The sequence below is a fragment of the Dama dama genome, chromosome 21 (genome assembly GCF_033118175.1).
Source record: "Dama dama isolate Ldn47 chromosome 21, ASM3311817v1, whole genome shotgun sequence".
NCBI classification, from domain to species: Eukaryota; Metazoa; Chordata; class Mammalia; order Artiodactyla; family Cervidae; genus Dama; species Dama dama.
This window is the reverse complement of record NC_083701.1, coordinates 9002228-9023000: the sequence shown is the minus strand read 5'-3', so window position 1 is coordinate 9023000 and position 20773 is coordinate 9002228. Positions and strand designations below refer to the sequence as shown.

The window sequence follows — 20773 nt, the reverse complement described above, 5'->3', positions numbered from 1 at the left end:
GAATTCCGCCTGCCAATGCAGGAGATGTAAGAGATGCAGGTTTGATTCCTGAGTCAGGAAGACCCCCTGGAGTAGGAAAAAGGCAACCCGCTCCAGTATTCTTGCCTGGAAAATTCCATGAGCAGAGGAGCCTGGTGGGCTACAGTCTATGGGGTGGCAAAGAGTCAGACACGACTGAATGACTGAGCACAGCACACAGGCTCATTTAATCTTCACAATAAACCTCTAAGGTTGCTATGATTTCCCTCATATGAAGATTATAAATATCACTGAAGCTAAGAGAAAAGTGACGTGGTTTCATAGACGAACGGGGACTTGGATCTCTTAGGATTTCAAAGGAGGTCCCCTGGCAGCCCTGCCAGGAGGTGTTCCTGATCTTAGGGAAACCTCTCTCCTATCTCCTCTCCCCAAGAGATGCCTGGGACACAAGGTGGAGAATGCAAAGGACCCTGATGGAGTGGACACAGTGGGCTAATTCAGTTTCAAGAAAGGAGACCTCGGGGAGTTTAAGGCACAGAGACGCCTCGATTCACATGTCCTCTGGGACTGCAAATTTTGTTAACAGAGGACTGCAGGAGCTCCCCTCTGTTCAAAACTGGCCCACGACAGCAGGTACGGTGGAGGGTAATGGTGTGAGGGCTCACACTGGGGCGGTTAGAGAGCCTGCTCCAATACTTTGGCCACCTGATGCAAAGAGCCGACTCATTGGAAAAGACCCTTATGATGGGAAAAATTGAGGGCAGGAGGAGAAGGGGGCGACAGAGGATGAGATGGTTGGATGGCATCACCAACTCGATGGACATGAGTTTGAGCAAACTCCGGGAGACAGTAGAGGACAGGAGAGCCTGCGTCTGACTTTAGGGCAAGGGCGTCCCCTTTGCCAGATGCAGGAAACAACAGAGGCTCCCATCACCAGCTGCTTAGCAGGGCCCGGAAGGGGTCTCTTGTTCCCACCACACTCGCCTTTCCAACGGGGACATGAGTGGTCCAACCCCTGGTCCCACACGGAGCCAATTCCTGGCCTGGCTCCTTCCTCTCAACCAGCAGCAACCCTGTCCACTACGTCACCCTGAACCCAGGTTCTCCTTTCGATTATCTCTCATTTCTAGGCTGGCTCTGCCTCCCCAGAGTGCTGTGCCCACACTTATCATGAGGGCCCCACGTGTAGGAAGCTGACTCTAGAGGCGGGAAGGCCGGCCAGGGGCCCCCATCGATGCTTTGCCAGCTCAGCCTCGGGACGAAGGGCATGTCCACTGGAGGGCCAAGGAGACCCCCAACCACAGGAGGCAGAAAGGAGTCAGACCCACCCCGCCTACCATCAAGCCAAAGGCTGGAATTGCATGGTAACTTTGGGGAACAAAGACCCGGCTCCTTAACCTCTAGGTCAACTGAATAAAAATTCCTGGGAGTGGAGTCTAGGTTTCAGAATATTTTTAAAATCTCTCCATTGGGAGCTAAGAGCCACTGGGTTACCCTAAGTCTTTCAAACAATTTGGCCAAGCAAAGATGGATATGCTGACGGACCTTTGTCTTCATCTGCTGCTGTATTAAGAAGTCTGTAACGTGTATGTTATACCTCCGGGTGTCCCTTCCCTTCCTCTCTGAGAAAGACTAATAATTAGGATAAGTCAGTGGATACATGTAGATGTATGGCTAAGTCTCTTCACCGTCCACCTGAATCTACCACGACACTGTTAATCAGCTATGTGCTGTGCTTAGTCGCTCGGTCGTGTCCAACTCTTGGCGACCCAATGGACTGTAGCCCACCAGGCTGCTCTGTCCATGGGATTCTCCAGGCATGGATACTGAAGTGGGTTGCCATGCCCTCCTCCAGGGGATCTTCCCAACCCAGGGATCGAACACAGGTCTCCCACATTGCGGATAGATTCTTTACCATCTGAGCCACCAGGGAAGCCCTATAATCTGCTATACCCCAGAAAAAAATACATAGTTTAAAATAAAATAGAATAATTTGAAATATGATGAATATACGTAAATGTATAACTGAATCACTGTGTTGTACACCTGAAACTAAGTCGCTCAGTTGTGTCTGACTCTCTGGGGCTGCATGGACTGTAGCCCACCAGGTTCCTCTGGCCATGGGATTCTCCAGGCAAGAATACTAGAGTGGGTAGCCATTTCCTTCCCCAGGGGCTCCTTCCAGCCCAAGAATCGAACCCGGGTCTCCTGCAATATAGGCAGAATCTTTACCATCTAAGCCACCAGGGAAGCCCCAACACAATACTGTAAATCAACTATGCTTAGTTGCTCAATCGTTTCCAACTCTTTGAGACCCCGTGGACTGTAGCCCGCCAGGCTCCTATATCCATGGGATTTCCCAGGCAAGAATACCAGAGAGGGTTGCCACTTCCTTCTCCGGGGATCTCATTGAACCAGGGATCGAACTCGCATCTTTAGCATCTCTTGCATTGGCAGGTGGATTCATTAACACTGTGCCACCTGAGAAGCCCTGCAAATCAACTATACTCCAACAAATTTTTTTTCAGTTAAAAAAAAAAGGAAGAAAAGGATAATTCAGAATACTAAACCAAAAAAGGAGAGCTCTTTGTGGAGACCAAGAAGGCCTCTTCTGGGAGACTTTAAACCTGTGTGACCCTGACTGTCCAGTGCATTCACTAAGCCTGGCCTCCGTCTCACAGCCAGAACTGAGAGGCCACGCCAGCCACACACTGCAGAGGAGCAGGAAGTTCACACCCGGGAACAAGGTAGCCTGATGTTCCAAAGAGGGGATGAGCCTTAGATTCAGCAGACTGGGCGCAAACCCGGTCACCCTCCTTGAGCAAGGCAGTCAACCTCTTCATGCCTCAGTTTCTCCATCTAGAGAATGGAGCTGCCAGCACCGGTTATATAAGGATTAAACGCAAATAACATTTGCAAATAAAGATGATTAAGCCTGGTCACAGGATGTACTTCATCAATATTACTTCCAATGACGATCTCTCTTTTTCTGCCCAACTTTCTAGATCGTTCTCCTAACCATTTCATCTTGTCAAGAACCTCTCCCACTTCAGTCCTGTCTAGGCCACAAACACCTATTAACAAGTCAGCCTAAATGGGCTGCTGTGAGACCGGGGGACAGGGTGTCCAGAGGGGCGGGGGACGGGGAGTTGGTGCATGATGCTTGTGGGGCTTCAGTTTAGGCTCATAAAAGAGTCCTGGAGATGATGGTGGTGATGGCTGTACCACAATGTGAATGTACTTAATGTCAATACACTGGAAAATGGTTAAACACGGTAAAATGTAAGTTATATACATTTTATCATAATAAAAAAGAAAAAAGTTAAAAACCAACCTAAGGCCTCCCCCCACCGCCTGTTTCCACTCTGCACGGCTTTCCTGCCCAAGGCTCCCTGGTCTTACCCCGTGGGGAAGGATGCAGCGCCGTCCTGCTGGCCAGGGGCGTCCACGTGGCAGACGGCAAAGTGCTGGGTGATCTCCTGCATGTCCTCGGAATTGAAGAGAGGGTTGTAGCAGGTTTTGTCTGGAGAAGAGGCAGGTGAGAGGGCAGAGGAAGAAGTCAGGAGAGAACAAAGTCTGCGTTCATTCTGTCTGTTTCACGGCTACATGGCAGTTGGAAGGAACTTTCAAGAATGGTCACCTTTTCTTTCCCACTGTCCTCTGCTGATATAAGGCAAGAAGCCCACGTACCACGGTGAAGAGTAGCCCTGCTCTCTGCAACTAGAGAAAGCCTGCACAGAGCAATGAAGACCCAGCCGAGCCAAGAAATAAAATTTTAAAAAAAGGACCTAGTGTGGGATCTGGTACAGATGGTTATGGTTATGGTTATGGGGAATATGGTTATTACATGTCGGAAAAGAAGAGATTGATAAAAGAGGAATGAGAGTGAAGGAGAAAAACAGTTTTCAGTGACTGACATCATTCCTAGCCTCAAGGTATTAAGAACTATAGGGGAAAAAATGTCACTCCGGCAGTCTGCTGATCAAGAATTGAGCAAACACCCAGCTTGCAATACACACTAGACTAGGAAGGCCTATAAGTTCCTTCCTAACCGTCACAGTACCATTTCTGCTTTCTGTAACTGTAATATTAAGTTAATCTTATTCTGGGCCCCCTCCATCAGTAAAAAGCCCAACTTTGGTGACACTTCCTGGTAATCCTAAGAATTCAGTCTAAACATTCACAGCAGCAGCATGCAGAATAGTCTAAAGGTGGGAGCAGGGCAAATGCCCAACAGCTGGAATAGATAAGTAATCTGTGATGGGTCTAAACCTTGGGGTCTCATTCAGAGAACAGAGTACTAATACATGGTACAATGTGGACAAATTACAAAAAAAGCCAGTCAGGAAGACCACATTTTGTGTGATTCCACTGATAAAAAAATGTCCAAAATAGGCAGATCTTAGAGACAGAAGGTAGACTAGTGGTGGCCAGGGGCTGGAGGGTATGAGAGATTGGGAGAGTCAGTGAGAGTGAAGTCGCTCAGTCGTATCCGACTCTGCGACCCCATGAACTGTAGCCTACCAGGCTCCTCAGTCCATGGGATTTTCTAGGCAAGAATACTGGAGTGGGTTGTCATTTCCTGCTCCAGGGGATCTTTCTGACCCAGGGATTGAATCCAGGTCTTCCGCATTGTTGGCAGACGCTTTACCCTCTGAGCCACCAGGGTGATAGATAAAAGGACAGGCTTCCCTGGGGGCTCAGACAGTAAAAAACTTGCTTGCAATGCCGGAGACCTGGGTTCAATCCCTGAGTCAGGAAGATCCCCTGGAGGAGAGAATGGCGACCCACTCCAGTATTTTTGCCTGGAGAATTCCACGGACAGAGGCTACAGTCCATGAGGTTGCAAAGAGTCGGACATGACTGAACAACTAACACTTTCACCTCACTTTTCAAAAATGCTCTGAAACGGATTGTGTTGGTGGTTGCACAATGCTGTGAAAATACTAAAATCCACTGCATGCTTTCATTAAAAGCAGTCACACAGACTGACGGCGGAGGGCTCCTGAGTCCCCAGCCTCTCCATGCCCCTCAGGCAGCGCGCTCCAGGCCTGTCCAGTCTGTAGCAAGAGTTCCTCCCAGAACATCTCCAGGAAGTCCCCTGCATGCTAAGTTGCTTCAGTCATGTCCAACTCTTTGTGACCCCAAGGACTATATATAGTCCATCAGGCTCCTCTGTTCATGGGATTCTCCAGGCAAGAATACCGGAGTGGGTTGCTATTTCCTGCTCCAGGGAATCTTCCCAACCCACAGAAGGAACCTGCATCTCAACAGGTCTCCTGCCTTGGCAGGTGAGTTCTCTGTCACTAGCACCACCCGTAGCAAGAGTTCTTCCCAGAACAGCTCCAGGAAGTCCCAGCAAAAGAGAAAGAGCCGGAGCCCTCCTGCCCACCCTTCCTAGCTGACTGTGTCCCCCAGCCCTGGTAGGAACTGGCTCACCCAGAACTGCTCGGGACTTACGGTTCATCCCAATGTCGTGGTAGGTAAGGATGACGGGCCGGTTCCCCTTGGGGGTCCCACACAGTGTGACATGCATAGAGCCATGCAGAGTCTCGATGTCCTGCTCCTGGGGAGAGAGCAGACAGACGGGCCTGTCACGTGGGAGCCGAAGCCACCGCGTGGCTGGAATTACTGCCTGCAGACACCCAGAGCGTGCCCCTGTGGTTTGCAGAAGCTTCTCATTTGGTCCTGGGCTTTGAGTGACAGGTACCTCTGGTCAGAGAAGTCACTCTTAGAAGCATAGATGGACGGGGGGAACCACGGAAACTCACCCCTCCCATCCCTTGCGGTCAGTGGTTGCCAATCTGAAGACCTTGATGCAAAAATAAAGAAATACACCCCAATTTTCAGGTTCCATCTCGAGAGTGGAAAAGCTCATTATCTGTGCTTTTAACAAAAACCCTCTCCCTTCTCCATCCCTGGCTGAGTGGTGCAAGGACTCATAGGCTTCCGCTTTGAAGATGCCTGGAGCATCTCCCGGGCTGTACCCTGCTTCTGTGAAACAGGAGGAATAACAGAGCCTCCTGGGGAGGAGTGAGTGCTTCACAGGGGATGGCACTCGGCGTATCAGGCTCCCTCCTAGTGCCCACGCCCGCCCTCAGCACAGGGGTCCCAGCTTTATGCCCCCCCAAAGTGAGTCCCCCATTTCCCCAGCCCTCTCTTCCTCTAAGTGCCTGCACTACAAGCGCTGGAAAAATCCACAGAGGATGCAATATGGTCCAGCCCCCAGTGGGGGCCACAGGTCATCTGCCAGGCCCAGCCCTGGCTCTAAAGCCACCGTGGGAACAATGGTTCATTGTGGGGGCCGCATTCTCCATTGTCTCTTCAGCTGACCCACACGGCGCCCTCTAAAAATAGGCCAGGCCGGGCAGTGTCCCCACTGGCTTGGGGCATCAGGGTTCAAACCCAAGCTTGGCTTTTTCCCAAGCCCTCTGAAACCCCGGAGATTCATCAGTAAGACGGGAGGGAGCTGACCACCCTGGGTTCCTCAGCAGAGGAGATAACCTTGGACAGGGAAATAGCGCCAGGTGGGAGGGGGCTGTCTCAGACACAGGGCAGAGGAGTTAATGTCCTCTTTCTTGTTGCATCTTCTCCAGGGGCACACACCTGCTTCTTAGCCATCTCCCCAAATGGACTGTGGATTTCCGGGGAGAAAGGGTGACTCTGTCCTGGACAGGGTCTGGCCTGGAGGAGGCACTTAGAGATTTATGCAAAGGAGGTCAAACCAGTCAATTCTAAAGGAAATCAACCCTGAGTATTCATTGGAAGGACTGATGCTGAATCTGAAGCTCCAATACTTGGACCACCTGACACATTGGAAAAGACCCTGATGCTGGGAAAGAGTGAGGCTGGCGAAGGCAGGAGGAGAAGAGGGCGACAGAAGATGAGATGGTTGGATGGCATCACCGACTCAATGGACATGAGTTTGAGCAAGCTCCAGGAGATAGTGCAGGACAGGGAAGCCTGACGTGCTGCAGTCCATGAGGTCCCAAAGAGTCGGGCATGACTGAGCGACTGAACTGAACTGTAGCCAAGGGTGGTCAGAAGATTCAGTTCTGGCTAACGAGATGTCAGCAGAAGTTTCTGGAGCTTTGAGGAGAAATTTTCTTTAAAGAATCAGACTTGGCCTTTTGAGTTTTTCCCTTCACGCATCTACCTGCTTACTACTTGGAACACGGATGTGATGCTTGGGGATTCAGCAGCCATCTTATGAGCATGCGCACAAAAGCTCCATGCTCAGGATGACAGAGCAGGAAGCTGGAAGAAGTCTTAGACTGGGTGACATTTATAGTCTGCAGTACTAGTCCTTCTGGGTCAGCAAAAATATCAAACATTACCCTCTTTAGGGCACTGTGTTGGATGCTATTAATTCCAATGTTACACTCACCCTGTGACCCTGGCCAAGTTACCAGACTTCTCTGAGAATTACTTCCCTCAGCAGTAAACTAAAGTCAATAACAAACCCATCTGCTTATGGAGATGCTCCTAAGACTAAAACCGTGGTAGGGACTGGAAATTGCAATGTCTCCCTGCAGGCCGGCTGTTCCAGTTGCCTCCCCAGAGACAATTACTGTCGAGCTACAAAGACCAGCTCCCAGGGTTTAAATCAACTGGCTGGATGATCTAGGAGAGCTCTGAGATCTGCTGCCACCACCTCCCTCCATAATCCGCCTGCTCAGCAGGCCCTGGGGAGATGCTGAGCGCTCTGGACTCTAAGAGGATGACATACTTACCCAGGCTCTAAGTCAGCTGGTGTGCTGGGCTGCCCCTCCCCTCAGCCTAGCAAGCCTCGGTCAAGGCATGGCCTGTGGATGGAGGGCACCCTTGGGACAACAGGCAAAGAAAGCTGGTTGGGGGCTCATAAGATGCAGCATTAAGTCACGGCTTGTTGAGGCAAGCAAGCCGGATCATGAGAACAGAGGCTCAGGATAAAATGCCAAGGGCTGGCCCCACCATCATCTTTTTGTGAAATAAGGTACCTTCCCCCCATCTTCTTGGTCCCCTGCCTGGGCGCACAGTGGGGAAGGGTGGGCCTGGCTGAGCCACTGATCTCGCCCTGCCCACTGGGAAAGGAGCACGTGAGTTGTGAAGACTGACGGGGAGGGGTGCGTTGTGGAAGGAACACAATCGTATTTGCACAGAAGGACACCATCCGCTCCTGGGAAAGTTCTAAAAAGCCAGGTCTGAAGCCTGTGCTCCAAGGACAGCTGTTTCACAGAGGACAAAGCCAGTCCCAGGGGCTGAAGCCTAGCACCCAAAGGTACACAGCTCCAGTCACTGACTGAAGATTCCCAACAGACCCTTGGGCCTCTAAGTCCTGATCTCTGGCCCACTGGGACATCTAAAAGAGAAGGAGATCTCACAGAGGTCATGCTCCCTCCATTTCTCAACTTTCTTCAATGTTGTCATCACATCGAGAAACAGTCAAGAAGTTACATCAGGAAATGATCTGCAGTGGATGAAACGGTGACAGCCTGGGAATTCAGTGGGAGCCTCCAAGGAGGACAGCCTCTCTTGGATTACAGAAAGAGGAAGAGGGGAAGGAGGGCCATCCATGGAGCAGAGGGAGGCAAGGAGGCCCGAGGGACTTCCCTGATGGTCCAGTGGATAAGAATCTGCCTGCCAAAGCATGAGGCGAGCGTTTGACCTAGTCCTGGAGGATCCTACATGCTACGGGGCAGAGAAGCCCATAGGCCAAAACTACAGATGCCTACAAGGAAGAGTAGCCCCTGCTTGCCTCAATTAGAGAAAGCCTGCATGTAGCAATGAAGACCTAGTGCAACCAAAAACAAATGATCAGTTTAGTTCAGTTGCTCAGTCGTGTCCGACTCTTTGCAACATCCCATGGACTGCAGCATGCCAGGCTTCCCTGTCCATCACCAACTCCTGGAGCTTACTCAAACTCATGTCCATGCAGTCGGTGATGCCAGCCAACCAAATCATGCATAAAACAAAAAAAAAAAAAGATTCTAATACACCTCCTTTCAAAAACTTATAATTAAACAGAATCCCTGGAGGTGGGTCTTGGACATGAGTCTGCCTTCTCTCCAGATTGCTGGTCTCCTGAATAAAGCAAGCTTTTCTTTCTAACCACCCCTTGTCTCTCAAGGATTGGCTTTTGAATGGCAAGCAGCCGAACACAGGGTACTGAACCTGTGTTCAGTAACAGTATCACAGCAGATTTTTAAAAATTGATTTCCTGTTGCTCTCCTACTCTCCCCAATATGCAGAAGTTAGAAACATAAAAAAAAAAAAAAAAAAGCTTATGTAGTCACTAAAAAAAAAAGACTCTAATACATTTTTTTAAAAAAAGAAAGGAGGCGTGCATGCTGAGTCTGAAGCAGTGACAGAGTGTGACAGTCATAACACCTCTTTCTGCCCCCGTTGTTACAGATTAGAAGACTGAGCTCCTAGGAGGTCAGGCGATAGGCTGAAGACATGGGGCTAGTAGAGGCAGAGCTGACCTGCACCCGCTCTGTCCAGGACACCTATTTATTTGTCAGGACCAGGAGATAGGTGTATACACAAGGTCAGTCTGATGGCCTGGGCTGGACAGACCTGGCGAGCTGATCGGAGCCCCACTACGGGACTGCTGGAGGGCGAGGCGCTCCCGACCCCTTCACCAGGACAGCGTTCCCAGGAAACCCGGGAGGAGGGCAGAGAGGTTAAGCCTCACTTGGCGCTGACCCAGATGCGTGCCACTGCCATCTGTCACGTTCAGTCTCAGCGGCTTCCTCGGAAGTGAGGCTGGGGGCGGGCAGGGATGGGAAACGGTGGGTTGAGGATTTCCAAGCCTCTGAGTTCTGCCCACCTTCAGTCAGGGGGCAGGAAAACAAGAAGCAATTGTGTGCAAAGAAAGACATTGGTAAAAGGTCACCGTTTCCATTTTCCCTGTGAGTTGATCTGCTTCCAAGAGTTGGGGGGCGGGGGAGGTGGAAATCAACGCCCCTACATGCAGGAATCAGACATTCCCCCCTCTGCAGGCCCAGCTCCACCAGACTGGGAGCCGCAGGAGACCCTCCAGCCCACCACCCCTCCTGCCCAGCTCCTTCCATCCCCTCCACCCACAGGCTCTATGGGTAACATCAGCTCATTGCCCGGAGATCCTTGGTGAGCACACAAACACAGATTCCCATGGAAACCACATCAAATCAAACCATCCAAATAACTAAAGATCCAGGTGGAAGGAATTACAAAGAGCAAATTCACCAAGAGGGGCCAAAGGAAGTGACCCAGCCCCGGGGCAGGGGGAGCCGCCAGCAGTGAGCTGAGATCTCCCGCCCCCACCAGCTCCAGGGACTCAGTCAAGCTTTGCCGTCTAGCTCATCATTGTGTGGCCCTGGGCAAATCCCTTACACCCTCTCTGACCTTGTCCCTTCAAGGATGCCAACAATTTGTTTTGAGGGTTAAGTGAGATGATGCAGGAAAAGAGGTCGGCACAGTGTGTGACATATAGCTAGTGCTCGAGACATCAGCTCTTACAGCGCCCAAATAGACAGATGGACCACCTTTACGACTATCTCAGTAGTACCCTCCGACCAGTTTCTTAACATCTCCCAACTGGTCTCTTACCTGCAAAGAAAGGGTCACGTCCCACCTTAGCAAGAAAGCCCTAAGACAATGGGCAGACACACCAATACCCCCCTCAGGGGCTTTCCACAAAGCCTCCCCACCTTCAGCAGAAGGGGTAGGGCTGGATCATTAAGCATCTGCCAGCTCTGATAGTCCCGGATTCTAGAATTCCAGCCAAAGAAAATAAACCAAAACTCAAAATACTTCCACTTTCCCCACTCATCAAATTTGCAAACACTACTGCCTAGACTGATGCCAGAACCTTCTCTGCAGCGCCAGATCAAACCACTTCCTTCCTGCAGCCCCAGCACCCCAGGCCAGCAGCCCACCCAGCTCCACGCTCTGAGGGCTCCAAAGCCCCTCCAAGTGAGGACAGAGCAGGGTCTCAAAAACTGCTGGCAGAACATCACATGCCTGGCTGGGCACCCATCGACCTGCCCTAAAACAGCACCCAGGCCAGAACAAACTGCCCATTTAAGGTGACATCAGCCAGGATGAGATAAGGCTCAGATGCCATCTGCGCTGGAGGCTAAGCCGTCTCCTGAGACAGCAGCCGTGAGGCTATTTCTCACTGAGGACCTCTGGGCTAACTGTGTGTATTTTGGTTCATGCACACACACGCACAAAGTTCTTGACCACTTTGGGAAAGGAAACGAGTCTGCCCCCATTTAGCTAAAATGCTGAAGCACCAAATATTCCTTGAAAAATAACACTGGCTACTTTGGGACACTCACAGTGAAGAAGATCAGCTTCCTTCAACTCAGCCCCAAAGAACTGCCCAGAAGGGACCCCATTCCATGAGCCCTAAGGACCAACAAAATGAACATATAAAAGTGGACTGCCGTTAAGGCACATCGATGCTCCAGTCCTTACATCAGGTCCCCGTCCAGGGTTTAAACATAAACCCACAGGAGCACTTGTTTGGATTAGATACCTGGCCAGATCTTTTCTGATAAAAAATTGCAAAGGTGAACTGGAACCTAGTCCATAAAACGTAGGTTGGCCATTCCGGGGGTTAATCCTGCAGTATGTGTCCTGGTTGACAGAGTCGATCTGGGGCAGAGTTGGGTTCAATGTGGCCCCTTCACTGCTCCTGGCCATGGGAATGCCTCGGTTTCCTCATCTGTCAGGCGGGCATGAGGGTGCAAGTCCCAAAAGATTCAATGAAAGAGCCTGGGGAGGCCTGGCTCATCAGAGAAGCTGAAGCCCAGCGCAGGCAGGAGCCCCCGTGTGAATCTGAGGTCAGGGTGTGCAGGCGAGTGCCTGGGCTGGGACGCCCATCAGCTGCCCTTAGCAAGGCTGTCAGTCTCTGCTCCTGGCACTGTGAGCAGTAAGCCACCAGGACCCAGAGAACATCAGCCTTTACAGTGCAAAGTGCCTTCTGAAGGACGCCCTTCAGAAGTGACTCACACCCACGGTTTTAGAGACTGCTGGAAATCTGCGGGAAACCTTCATAAACATTGTGAGTCAACCGGATCCAGGAGCCAAATCCAAATGAATATAGTTTTATCCAAAGATCTGTTCGGAAGCAACCTTGACAAAACATCACTTGGTACTTGGTTAGCTCAAATATTGCGGTTCATTGGTAAGGGGGACTTCGCTGGTGGCCCAGTGGTAAAGAATCTGCCTGCCAATGCAGGAGATGTGGGTTCAATCCCTGGGTCGGGAAGATGCCCTGGAGAAGGAAATGGCAACTCACTCCAGCAGTTTTGCCTGGAGAATCCCATGGACGGAGGGGCTTGGTGGGCTTCAGTCTGTGGGGTCGCAGAGTCAGACTCGACTGAGCAACTAAACAACAAATTGGTAAGGTGGAGTCTATCAGCAGCTTAGAGGAAGAAGACTCAGAATCCGAGCCAGGGGGCCCTCTGCGAGTGCTGCCGCCTTTGCACGGGTGATCGGTCCCTGCTCTTCTGTCACAGGAGTCCACGTTTCCCTCAGGTCTCAGTCCAGGGTCACCTGCTCCAAAAGCCTTTCCCGACGCCTCAGCTGAAGTCCTCACCCCATCACTGCAGCCTGTGCCATCATCCTCCAAGCCCCGACGATAGTTCAATTTGTCATCAAGCTCAATCACAGGTGCCCCACTCCACCCCCCTCGGCTTCCAAGGACTCAGAAGGAGTGGCTGCAATCCCAGCCTTATCCCGCCTGCACCCCGTGACCTCAGGCAAGTGACTGAACCTCTGTGCGCTCAGGCTGTCCATCTGTCAGAGGCAGACAGGGCTCCTTGTGAGCAGTAGGAACACCAAACGGGCAGGTCACTCAGAACGGTGCTGAGCAATACACTCCTTTAGAACTGACTTCCCTGGAAATAGGGTCACTGCCTGTCACACTCGCCCCTGTATCCCCAGCGCCAAAGATGATGCCAGGCACAAAGCAGGCGTTTGTGAAAGGGACAAAGGCAAGCACAGTTGGAAAAATGCCTCCAGCTCCCAGGAGAGCTCTGGGATCCAGTGGGAGGGCTCGGCCCAGGCTGACAAAGCCTCCCCGGCCCCTTGCCCAGGCTTTCATCCTCTGTGGTCTTCAGGTCCTCACTCTGCTGATGTCCAGAGGATGCAGAACACCCACCACCCCTGCCCTAGCCACCCTCAGGTCCACGGGTGCAGACGGGTGGGGCCCCCACCCTTGTTCTCCGCTCTACCTCCCCCCTGTGCCAGGGACGGGAGCATATGACAGAGCTCTGCGAACGGTCACAAGTGACACAAAAGTGATGAATTATCTTCACAGGGAACAGATAAACTACGTCTTCAAGGTTCCTCCAATGACCAAAATTTTAGAAACCTATGGCCCGCAAAGAGATCAAACCAGTCCATCCTAAAGGAAATCAACCCTAAATATTCATTGGAAAGACTGACGCTGAAGCTGAAGCTCCAATATTTTGACCATTTGATGCAAAGAGCCGACTCATTGTAAAAGACCCTGATGCTGGAAAAAGACTGAGGGGAGGAGGGGAAGGGATCAACAGAGGATGAGATGATTGGATGGCATCACTGACTCAATGGATCTGAGTTTGAGCAAACTCCAGGAGATAGTGAAGGACAGGGAAGCCTGGTGTGCTGCCATACATGGGGTCGCAACGAGCTGGACACAACTTAGCAACTGAACAACAAAAACAATAACCAGAGGATCCAACAATTTCACTTTTGTGTACGTGCCCAAAAAGACCGAAAGAGCCACGAACAGACGCTGGACAGCCGTGTTCACAGTGGCACTAATCACGACACCCAAAGGCTGGAAACAACCCAAACGTCCACTGGTGGATAAAAGGATAAGCAAAATGCAGCCTAGACGTATAACAGAGCAGCAGTACTCAAGCTTAAAAGGGGATGGTGTGCTGACACTGGCTATAGCGTGGACGAAACGTGAGGACGTCACATTAAGTGAAGCAAGCTAATCACAAAGGACAAATACTGCATGATGCCACTTACATGAGGTACTGAGAGGAGTCAAACTCCTAGAAACAGGAAGCAGAATGGTGGCTGTCAGGGGATGCAGGGAGGGGAATGGGGAATTAGTATTTCATGGGGACAGAGTTACAGTTTTGCAAGATGGAAAGAGTTCTGGGGGCTTTCCTGGTGGTTCAGGGGCTAAGCCTCCACGCTCCACACTCCCAATACAGGGGGCCTGGGTTTGATACCTGATCAGGGAACAAGACCCCATGTCACAACTAGGAATTTGTATGCTGCAACTAAGACCCAGCACAGCCAGTCCATGGGATTTTCTGGGCAAGAGTACTGGGTGGGCTGCCATTTCCTCCTCTGGGGGATCTTCCCAACCCAGGGATCTGCTGCATCTTAAACAAATAAATACTTAAGAAAAAAAGATGGAAAGAGCTCTGAAGGTTGCCAAGGGGAAGGAGGTGGGGAGAGCGCTGGATTGGGAGTTTGGGGTTAGTAGATGTATACGATTGCATGTATAATAGATAAACAACAAGGTCCTACCATATAGCACAGGGAACTATATTCAATATCCTGAGCTAAACCATAATGGAAAGGGAGAGAAAGTGAAAGTCGCTCAGTCATGTCCGGCTTTTTGAGACCCCAAGGACTATACAGTCCATGAAATTCTCCAGGCCAGGATACTGGAGTGGGTAGCCTTTCCCTTCTCCAGGGGATCTTCCCGATCCAGGGATCAAACCCAGGTCTCCTGCATTGCAGGCAGATTCTTTACCAGCTAAGCCACCAGGGAAGCCCCAGAATACTGGAGTGGGTTACCATTTCCTCCTCCAGGGGATCGTCCCGACCACGCATCTCCTGCATCTCCTGTATTATAGGAGGAGTCTTTGCAGCTAAGCCATCGGAGAAACCCTAGGTTATATATGTATTTCAACACACAAAAAAACAATTGGAAAAACCGGGTGTGTTATTGGGCCAACACTGACTGGGAAACATCACACCAGGTTCCCTCTACACTAGCTGGAGTCTTGGTCCCCATGTGCCAGATGGGGAAACTGAGGCCTGAGGGAGGTGAAGCATCTTGCTCTGGGCCAGGCAGCCAGGAAAGGGCAAACCTGGCTCTCGAAAACGCAGAGTCTGGGTGACTCTGTGGCCTTGACCCTGGGGGAGACAGACATCACAAGGCTGCTGCAGGAAGACAAAACCACAGACCTGAGAGCCGCTTCCTGTGGAAGGCAGGGCCGGGGACAAGAGCTGACATTTCAGTGACAGAGAAAGTAGGTTCGCCTCCCTGCCCCGGGCCCCGCCCAGCCCAACCCCGAATGATCAGCCGGCCCCTGGGACTGTCACTCCAGCCCAACTGCCCTCGGAGTCCACCAGACAGCCAGGGCCAAGGCTGGCATAGCTGTTGCGTCTTTCCAGCCCTTCCGCCCCGCAACCCTATTTTCCTGATGGTGGGAAATGGCCAGACGAGGATCCAATGTCACCCCTGTTAGCTCCCCCACCACACACCACTGCACAAGCGATCCCCCTCTCTCTGTCCTTCAGCTTCTCCCACTGTAGAAGGAGGGTCTGCATGATCTAGACCTGGGAAGCCTGGAGACAGTCTATTTACCTCCCACTGTCCCCAGCACACCCACATGCCCAGAGTCCTGAGACAGAGACCAGTGGACGGAGCTCTGGCCCAGGGATGGGGCAGACAGAGACCTCGGCCTGTGAACCACACAGTGAGAGCACAAGCTCCCTTTCTGCTGAGACAGATTTGGGAGTGATGCCCGGCCCCACCCTCCAGCCTCAGTTTCCCCATCTGAGTGATGGGGATAATGGCACTTCTGCTTATGCTATTGTTGAGGCATTAAGTGAGATACTGGCTGGGAAGCCCTTAGCACAGGGCCTGGCTCACAGGAAGCATCACTAAGGCAGCCTCATCAGGTGATGCAGAACAGGAGGCTCTCAAGGCTGGGAGAGAGAAGGCCCGGGGTCTGCTGCCACCTTCCTTTCACTGCAGGGGGACCTCAGGCAAGTGACTTCCCAGCCCTGATTCTCTTCTTAAACCAGTGCTGTAAAGAGCACGACCAGTATGTCCCATGAGACCGTGTGCTCTCTGAGGACCAAGGTCTGTGTACTGGGTGCTGAAGCAGCCAGTGAAGTGATGGGTTCAGGCAACCCCACCCTCTGATGGCCTAGAAGGGGAGGGAGCTGATAGTCTGAGCCACAGTGGGACGAAAGAACAAGACACAGCGGGTGATGGTGGGGGTGGAAGACTAGCCTTTGTCCCAGGGCCTGAGTTACTCACAGCCTCCACTCCTGGCTCAAGTCTCAGACCCTGGGGAGCAGCCCCACCCATCCCAGGGCCCTCTCTCTGTTCCTCTGCACAAAAGGTGGGCTGAGCCCACCAGGTGGCCCGGCTTCCAGCTCTAGAGGGGCTGTAGATTCAGCCAAGACCACCCCACTGATGTTCCCACCTGCAGTGACCCCAGAGGAGAAAGTGTGCCTGGCGATCTGATCATGTTTCTTCCCACTCCCCAGGGACCTGTGCTGGAGGGAGCTGGTGGCTCAGGAGGTCTCCAGACCCCAGAGTCTAACCGTCATGTCCATACATCCATCCGTTCCTGTAACCTGCGTTCTTGCAGAGAGCGTGGCCTCTGCTTCCTGAGCAGTAAACACAACCATGAACATCACTGGAGTCTGAGTTACACCCAGGAGAGAGGGGAACATGAAATCCGGGGGCCTCCCTGGCTGCGTGACTTGGAGGCACTGCTCATCTGTAACAAGACGATAGCAGAACTGCCCCCACCCCCCCGCCGCAACCAGGGCTCTTATGAAGAGTGAATGAACATACTTGATTAAATAAGGGCAGGGTGCTTAGAACAGTACCTGGCACACAGTTAGGACTCAAAAGCATCCGTTCTTACTGTTGCGTTACAGAGGGCAGGTAACTGGTTCAGAAGTTCTGAGTAACTTGCTCAAGGCACACACCTTAAAAAGGTCAGCTAGAATTAAATCTGATTGACCTGACTCAAAAAGGGTGGGGGGAAAGATGCTTTTGTTCAGGATGCCACGATGTCTCAGCTGCAGCCTGACCGTGGCAATTCTCACTGTCTGGGTGGCTCAGTTCCTTCATTCATAAAATGGGGAGATGTCAGCCCTGGTCTGGGTGCATCCGCTGCGGAGGTACCGAGAGGCTGGGACAGCAGCGATGCTGTAAACCCAGGCTGATGAGTCAGGGAGACGCTCCTGAAGGATGAGAGGGTATCTCACGACTCAGCTGCTTTTAACCACAAACACCTAGTGTGGGAACGACCTGTCCCGGCCCAAGCTGTCCCTGTTGCCTGCCCCAGACACCCGCTAACAGCAAGGGAGGCTCGAGGGCCCCAGGCTGGAAGGCCCTCCCTCAGGCAGGGAGCTTCCCTGCTAGCTCACGGAGTCACCTTCAAGCCAAGCCAGTGCCCCTTCTGAAGCAAATGGCACATGGTGGCTGCTGACCGTTGCTCAGGCCTCCTGCTCATGGCCCTGACACAGACACGACCAGGAGGCTGTGAAAGCAGGTTTCACGGTCAAACTGCAAAGAGCACGGTGCTAGCCGTGCAACCACAGACCAGGCACACCTAACCTCTGAGCCGCAGCTTCCTAAACTCTAAGAATGAAGACAGTGACCTGGCTGTTCAATGCTCTTGGGGCTCAATGGGGTGTGCCTGCAGAGTTCAGGGGCCACGTCTGCCTCAGTGTCCAGGGCCTGGCGCACAATGATGGTGCAATCAGTGTGTTCTGAACTAGGCAATATAACACAGTGGGATGTGTTAGCCTCAGAGGACAAATGGCTGAACAGAAACCAACACCTTGGATACCCCAGGGGTTCCCGGGGCCCGGGGTCAGGGTGGCCTGCAGGAACAGCCAGGATGACCCGTAACACACTGAGGCCCACGCACCTCACCTGCGCTCTTTGCACTCACCTCCCTGACTTCACACCAGCCAGTGTTTCCAACCCCACTCCCTCTTTCCCCTTCCTTCCAAAGACAATGCCAAGATTCACAGCCTCTGATGGATGGCGGGCCAATCATTGAAATCTGAGATTCAGGAGGACCAGGGAGCTCTTTGAGGGGAGGAAGGAGGTGAGTGGTATGATGGAGTTGCAGGACTCAGGATGGGCTGGACGCTGGGGTACCCGTGTGATGGGCAAGCAGAGGGCCAGGTGAGCATGACAGCCTGCACACAGCCTGTACGAGGCCCTGTCTTCTCCAGGAAGCCCACGTGACCTGGATGTGCTCAGGCTTCCAGCTCTGCTCCCAGGGCCCAGCGCAGTGCAGGGGCCCACGCAGCTTTGGAATAAGGAGTCCAAGACTTACAGTCCCTGAGGTTCTGACCCACCCCTGGGCTAAGAGAGGTCAACCCCTCTCCTGAAAGCTTGTTCCTGGACAAACCTCCAGAGGCAACCCCCCTCTTGCTCCCATGCCAACCTGAGCAGACAGGGAGCTGGAAGACCACAGAGAAGCTGGTTTCACTTTCCCAGGTGGAGCCAAGAACATCAAACCTTTGCTTCCCCCATCCCTTCGCATCACAGGGTCCCAAGCCCACCCAATGTCTTGCCATTTCCTCTGCACATGCCTTCCAGCTCTGCCCAGCTCTGCAGGGTCAAAGGGGCTGTTGGATCTCTGTCCGGCCTTCACAGAGGTTAACTGGCTCCTGCTTTCTTGGTCAGAACTCAAACCCACTTCTCTCTGGGGAGAAGGAGCTGAGTGCAGGAAACCGGCTGAGGCCACTTCCATCTCTCCCCTTAGCCCTAACGTCTGAACACGGATCTAACCCATGGAAGAAAGGGGAAAGGAGAAGACAGAAGAGGCGAGGGGGAAGGGAAGCCACATCTTCTACTTGCCTGAACATCAAACTCCTGCAGGAGGCCGGTGATGGTCTGTGGAGAGACAAGAGAGATGGTCAGTTTCATCACTTTCCCAGGACAGAGAAGCAATGTCCGAACACACAGACCTCCCCATGCCCTGAGTCTATCATATAGACCTTATGTCCTCTGTGGAGCCTATTTCTTTCCAAAGAGACTTTCTATCTCAAAGAATAGCAGTCCAACTGAAAAACAGACACAGTAGATGGATTCTTCTTTGACTAGAGCCTTGGTGAAAAAGATATGAAGGTCTAAGCTAACCACAACACTCTATAAACTGGTCTCTGTCTCCATCCATGTGCTACACTTTTAAAGCTCAAACTTGATCATGCCACTGTCTTTACATTTCTTCCATGGTAGCCCACCATCTGGATTAAAATCCATCTCTCATGGGAGGAGAGCAGAGCATTCCCCGCCATCCAACAATCCTGACTGTCCAGCCCAAATTCCATCTTTCATCAGAGTTGTCAGTGGCAGGCCCAGCCCAGGAAGATGGGAAAAGGGCTCTTGTCCCCCGGGTAGCAGTTAAAGTACAGGTCAAAGTTGGGGCTGGAACTACCCTCGGCCAACAATGGCACCCTTTCCTCCCAGCTCAGGATGGAGTTCAAACACCCCCTGAAAGCTGAGCCCAGCTGGATCCACCACCAACCACCAGGAAAGAAGACAGGTCAGCAGAGCAAAAGGAAAAAGAGGTGACGGAAAGGGGAAGGGGACCCCTTGGAACAGCCAGGGGCTGGGAGTTAAAACTGTACACCCAACTGCTGAAGGAGATTAAAGTAAGGGGTGGGATGGGGGGTGGGCATGAGGCTCAAGAGGGACGTGATATATGTATGATTATGGCTGATTTGCATTGCTGTATGGCAGAAGCCAACAACATTGTAAAGCAATTTTCCTCCAATTAATATATGTGTGTGTGTGTGTGTGTGTGTGTGTGTGTGTGCGCACACATATATCTCAATAGCTTCAAACCTACTGGGGCTGGGGTTAAGAACAGAAGGGAGTTTGATAAATTCAAGTGGAAGCAAATGGTGGCCAACACACTTGTGTGTGTGTGTGTGTATTGACAGAAGGGAGTAGAAAAGCTGCTTCATACAACCCTAATCTTCACAATGTTAACAAGGGTGCAGAGGTCATCCCGATGGAGGATGGACATCAGGAAGAACTTCCCAACAGCAAACCTAATTAAAAACACTTTGCTGAGTCAGTCTAAGGAAATGCAGGGCTTACTTCCATTTAAACCTGGAAAGAAAAGGCCAGCATCTACTGAGAGACAGACTGACATGTAACTAGGAGTTGATAACCTCCTAGATGTTTATTTCAGAAATAAAAATTTCCAAGGGCAGCACTAGGCTGCCTCAAAAATGTATACATGCTGTGCGTAAACATGCATCTACCCTTGGACTCAGCGATGCCACTTGGGGAATTTATCTAAGACCTGCACGTGCATGAAATGACGAACATGCAGGATCCAAAGAGGCTGTGAACACCTGCAGCTCTGTTGGAAACAGTGACGTGGCCCCAGGTGTCCACATACAGGGCACTAGTCAAATAAACGTGAGGAAGACTGTGAGCTGGCAAGACAGAAGCAAGTGCCCTGTGGACTGATGTTGGAAAGGTCTCCAACATGGGTGATTAAATAAACAAAGCAAACGTGGTATACCATTTCATGTGGTTTTTCAAAAGGGGAGGGATAAGAATATGTTAATGTGGGGCTTCCCTGCTGGCTCAGTGGTAAAGAACCCACCTGCCCGTGCAGGTGATACAGGTTAGATCCCTGGTCCTGGAGGGCCCTACACGCCCCCCAGCTCTAGAGCCCAGGAGCCACAGCTACTGAAACCGTGTGCCCGAGAGCCCCTGCTTCGCAACGAGAGAAGCCACTGCAATGAGAAGCCCGCACCACAACTAGAGAAAAGCCCGGGCAGCAACAACGAACAGCAC

At 51.9% G+C, this 20773-nt stretch overlaps 1 protein-coding gene across 1 annotated transcript in view; it reads right to left on the bottom strand.

Annotated features, from left to right (window-relative positions):
- The window catches only part of NDRG1 (N-myc downstream regulated 1), a 55933-nt gene that overhangs the window by 20753 nt on the left and 14407 nt on the right, over nucleotides 1-20773 (bottom strand). The window contains exons 3-5 of the mRNA XM_061123152.1: nucleotides 18815-18850; nucleotides 5440-5545; nucleotides 3382-3502 (exon numbers count right to left, since the gene is read on the bottom strand). Of these exons, the coding sequence (XP_060979135.1) occupies nucleotides 3382-3502; nucleotides 5440-5545; nucleotides 18815-18850 (263 nt within the window). The remainder of the gene's footprint in view (nucleotides 1-3381; nucleotides 3503-5439; nucleotides 5546-18814; nucleotides 18851-20773) is intronic.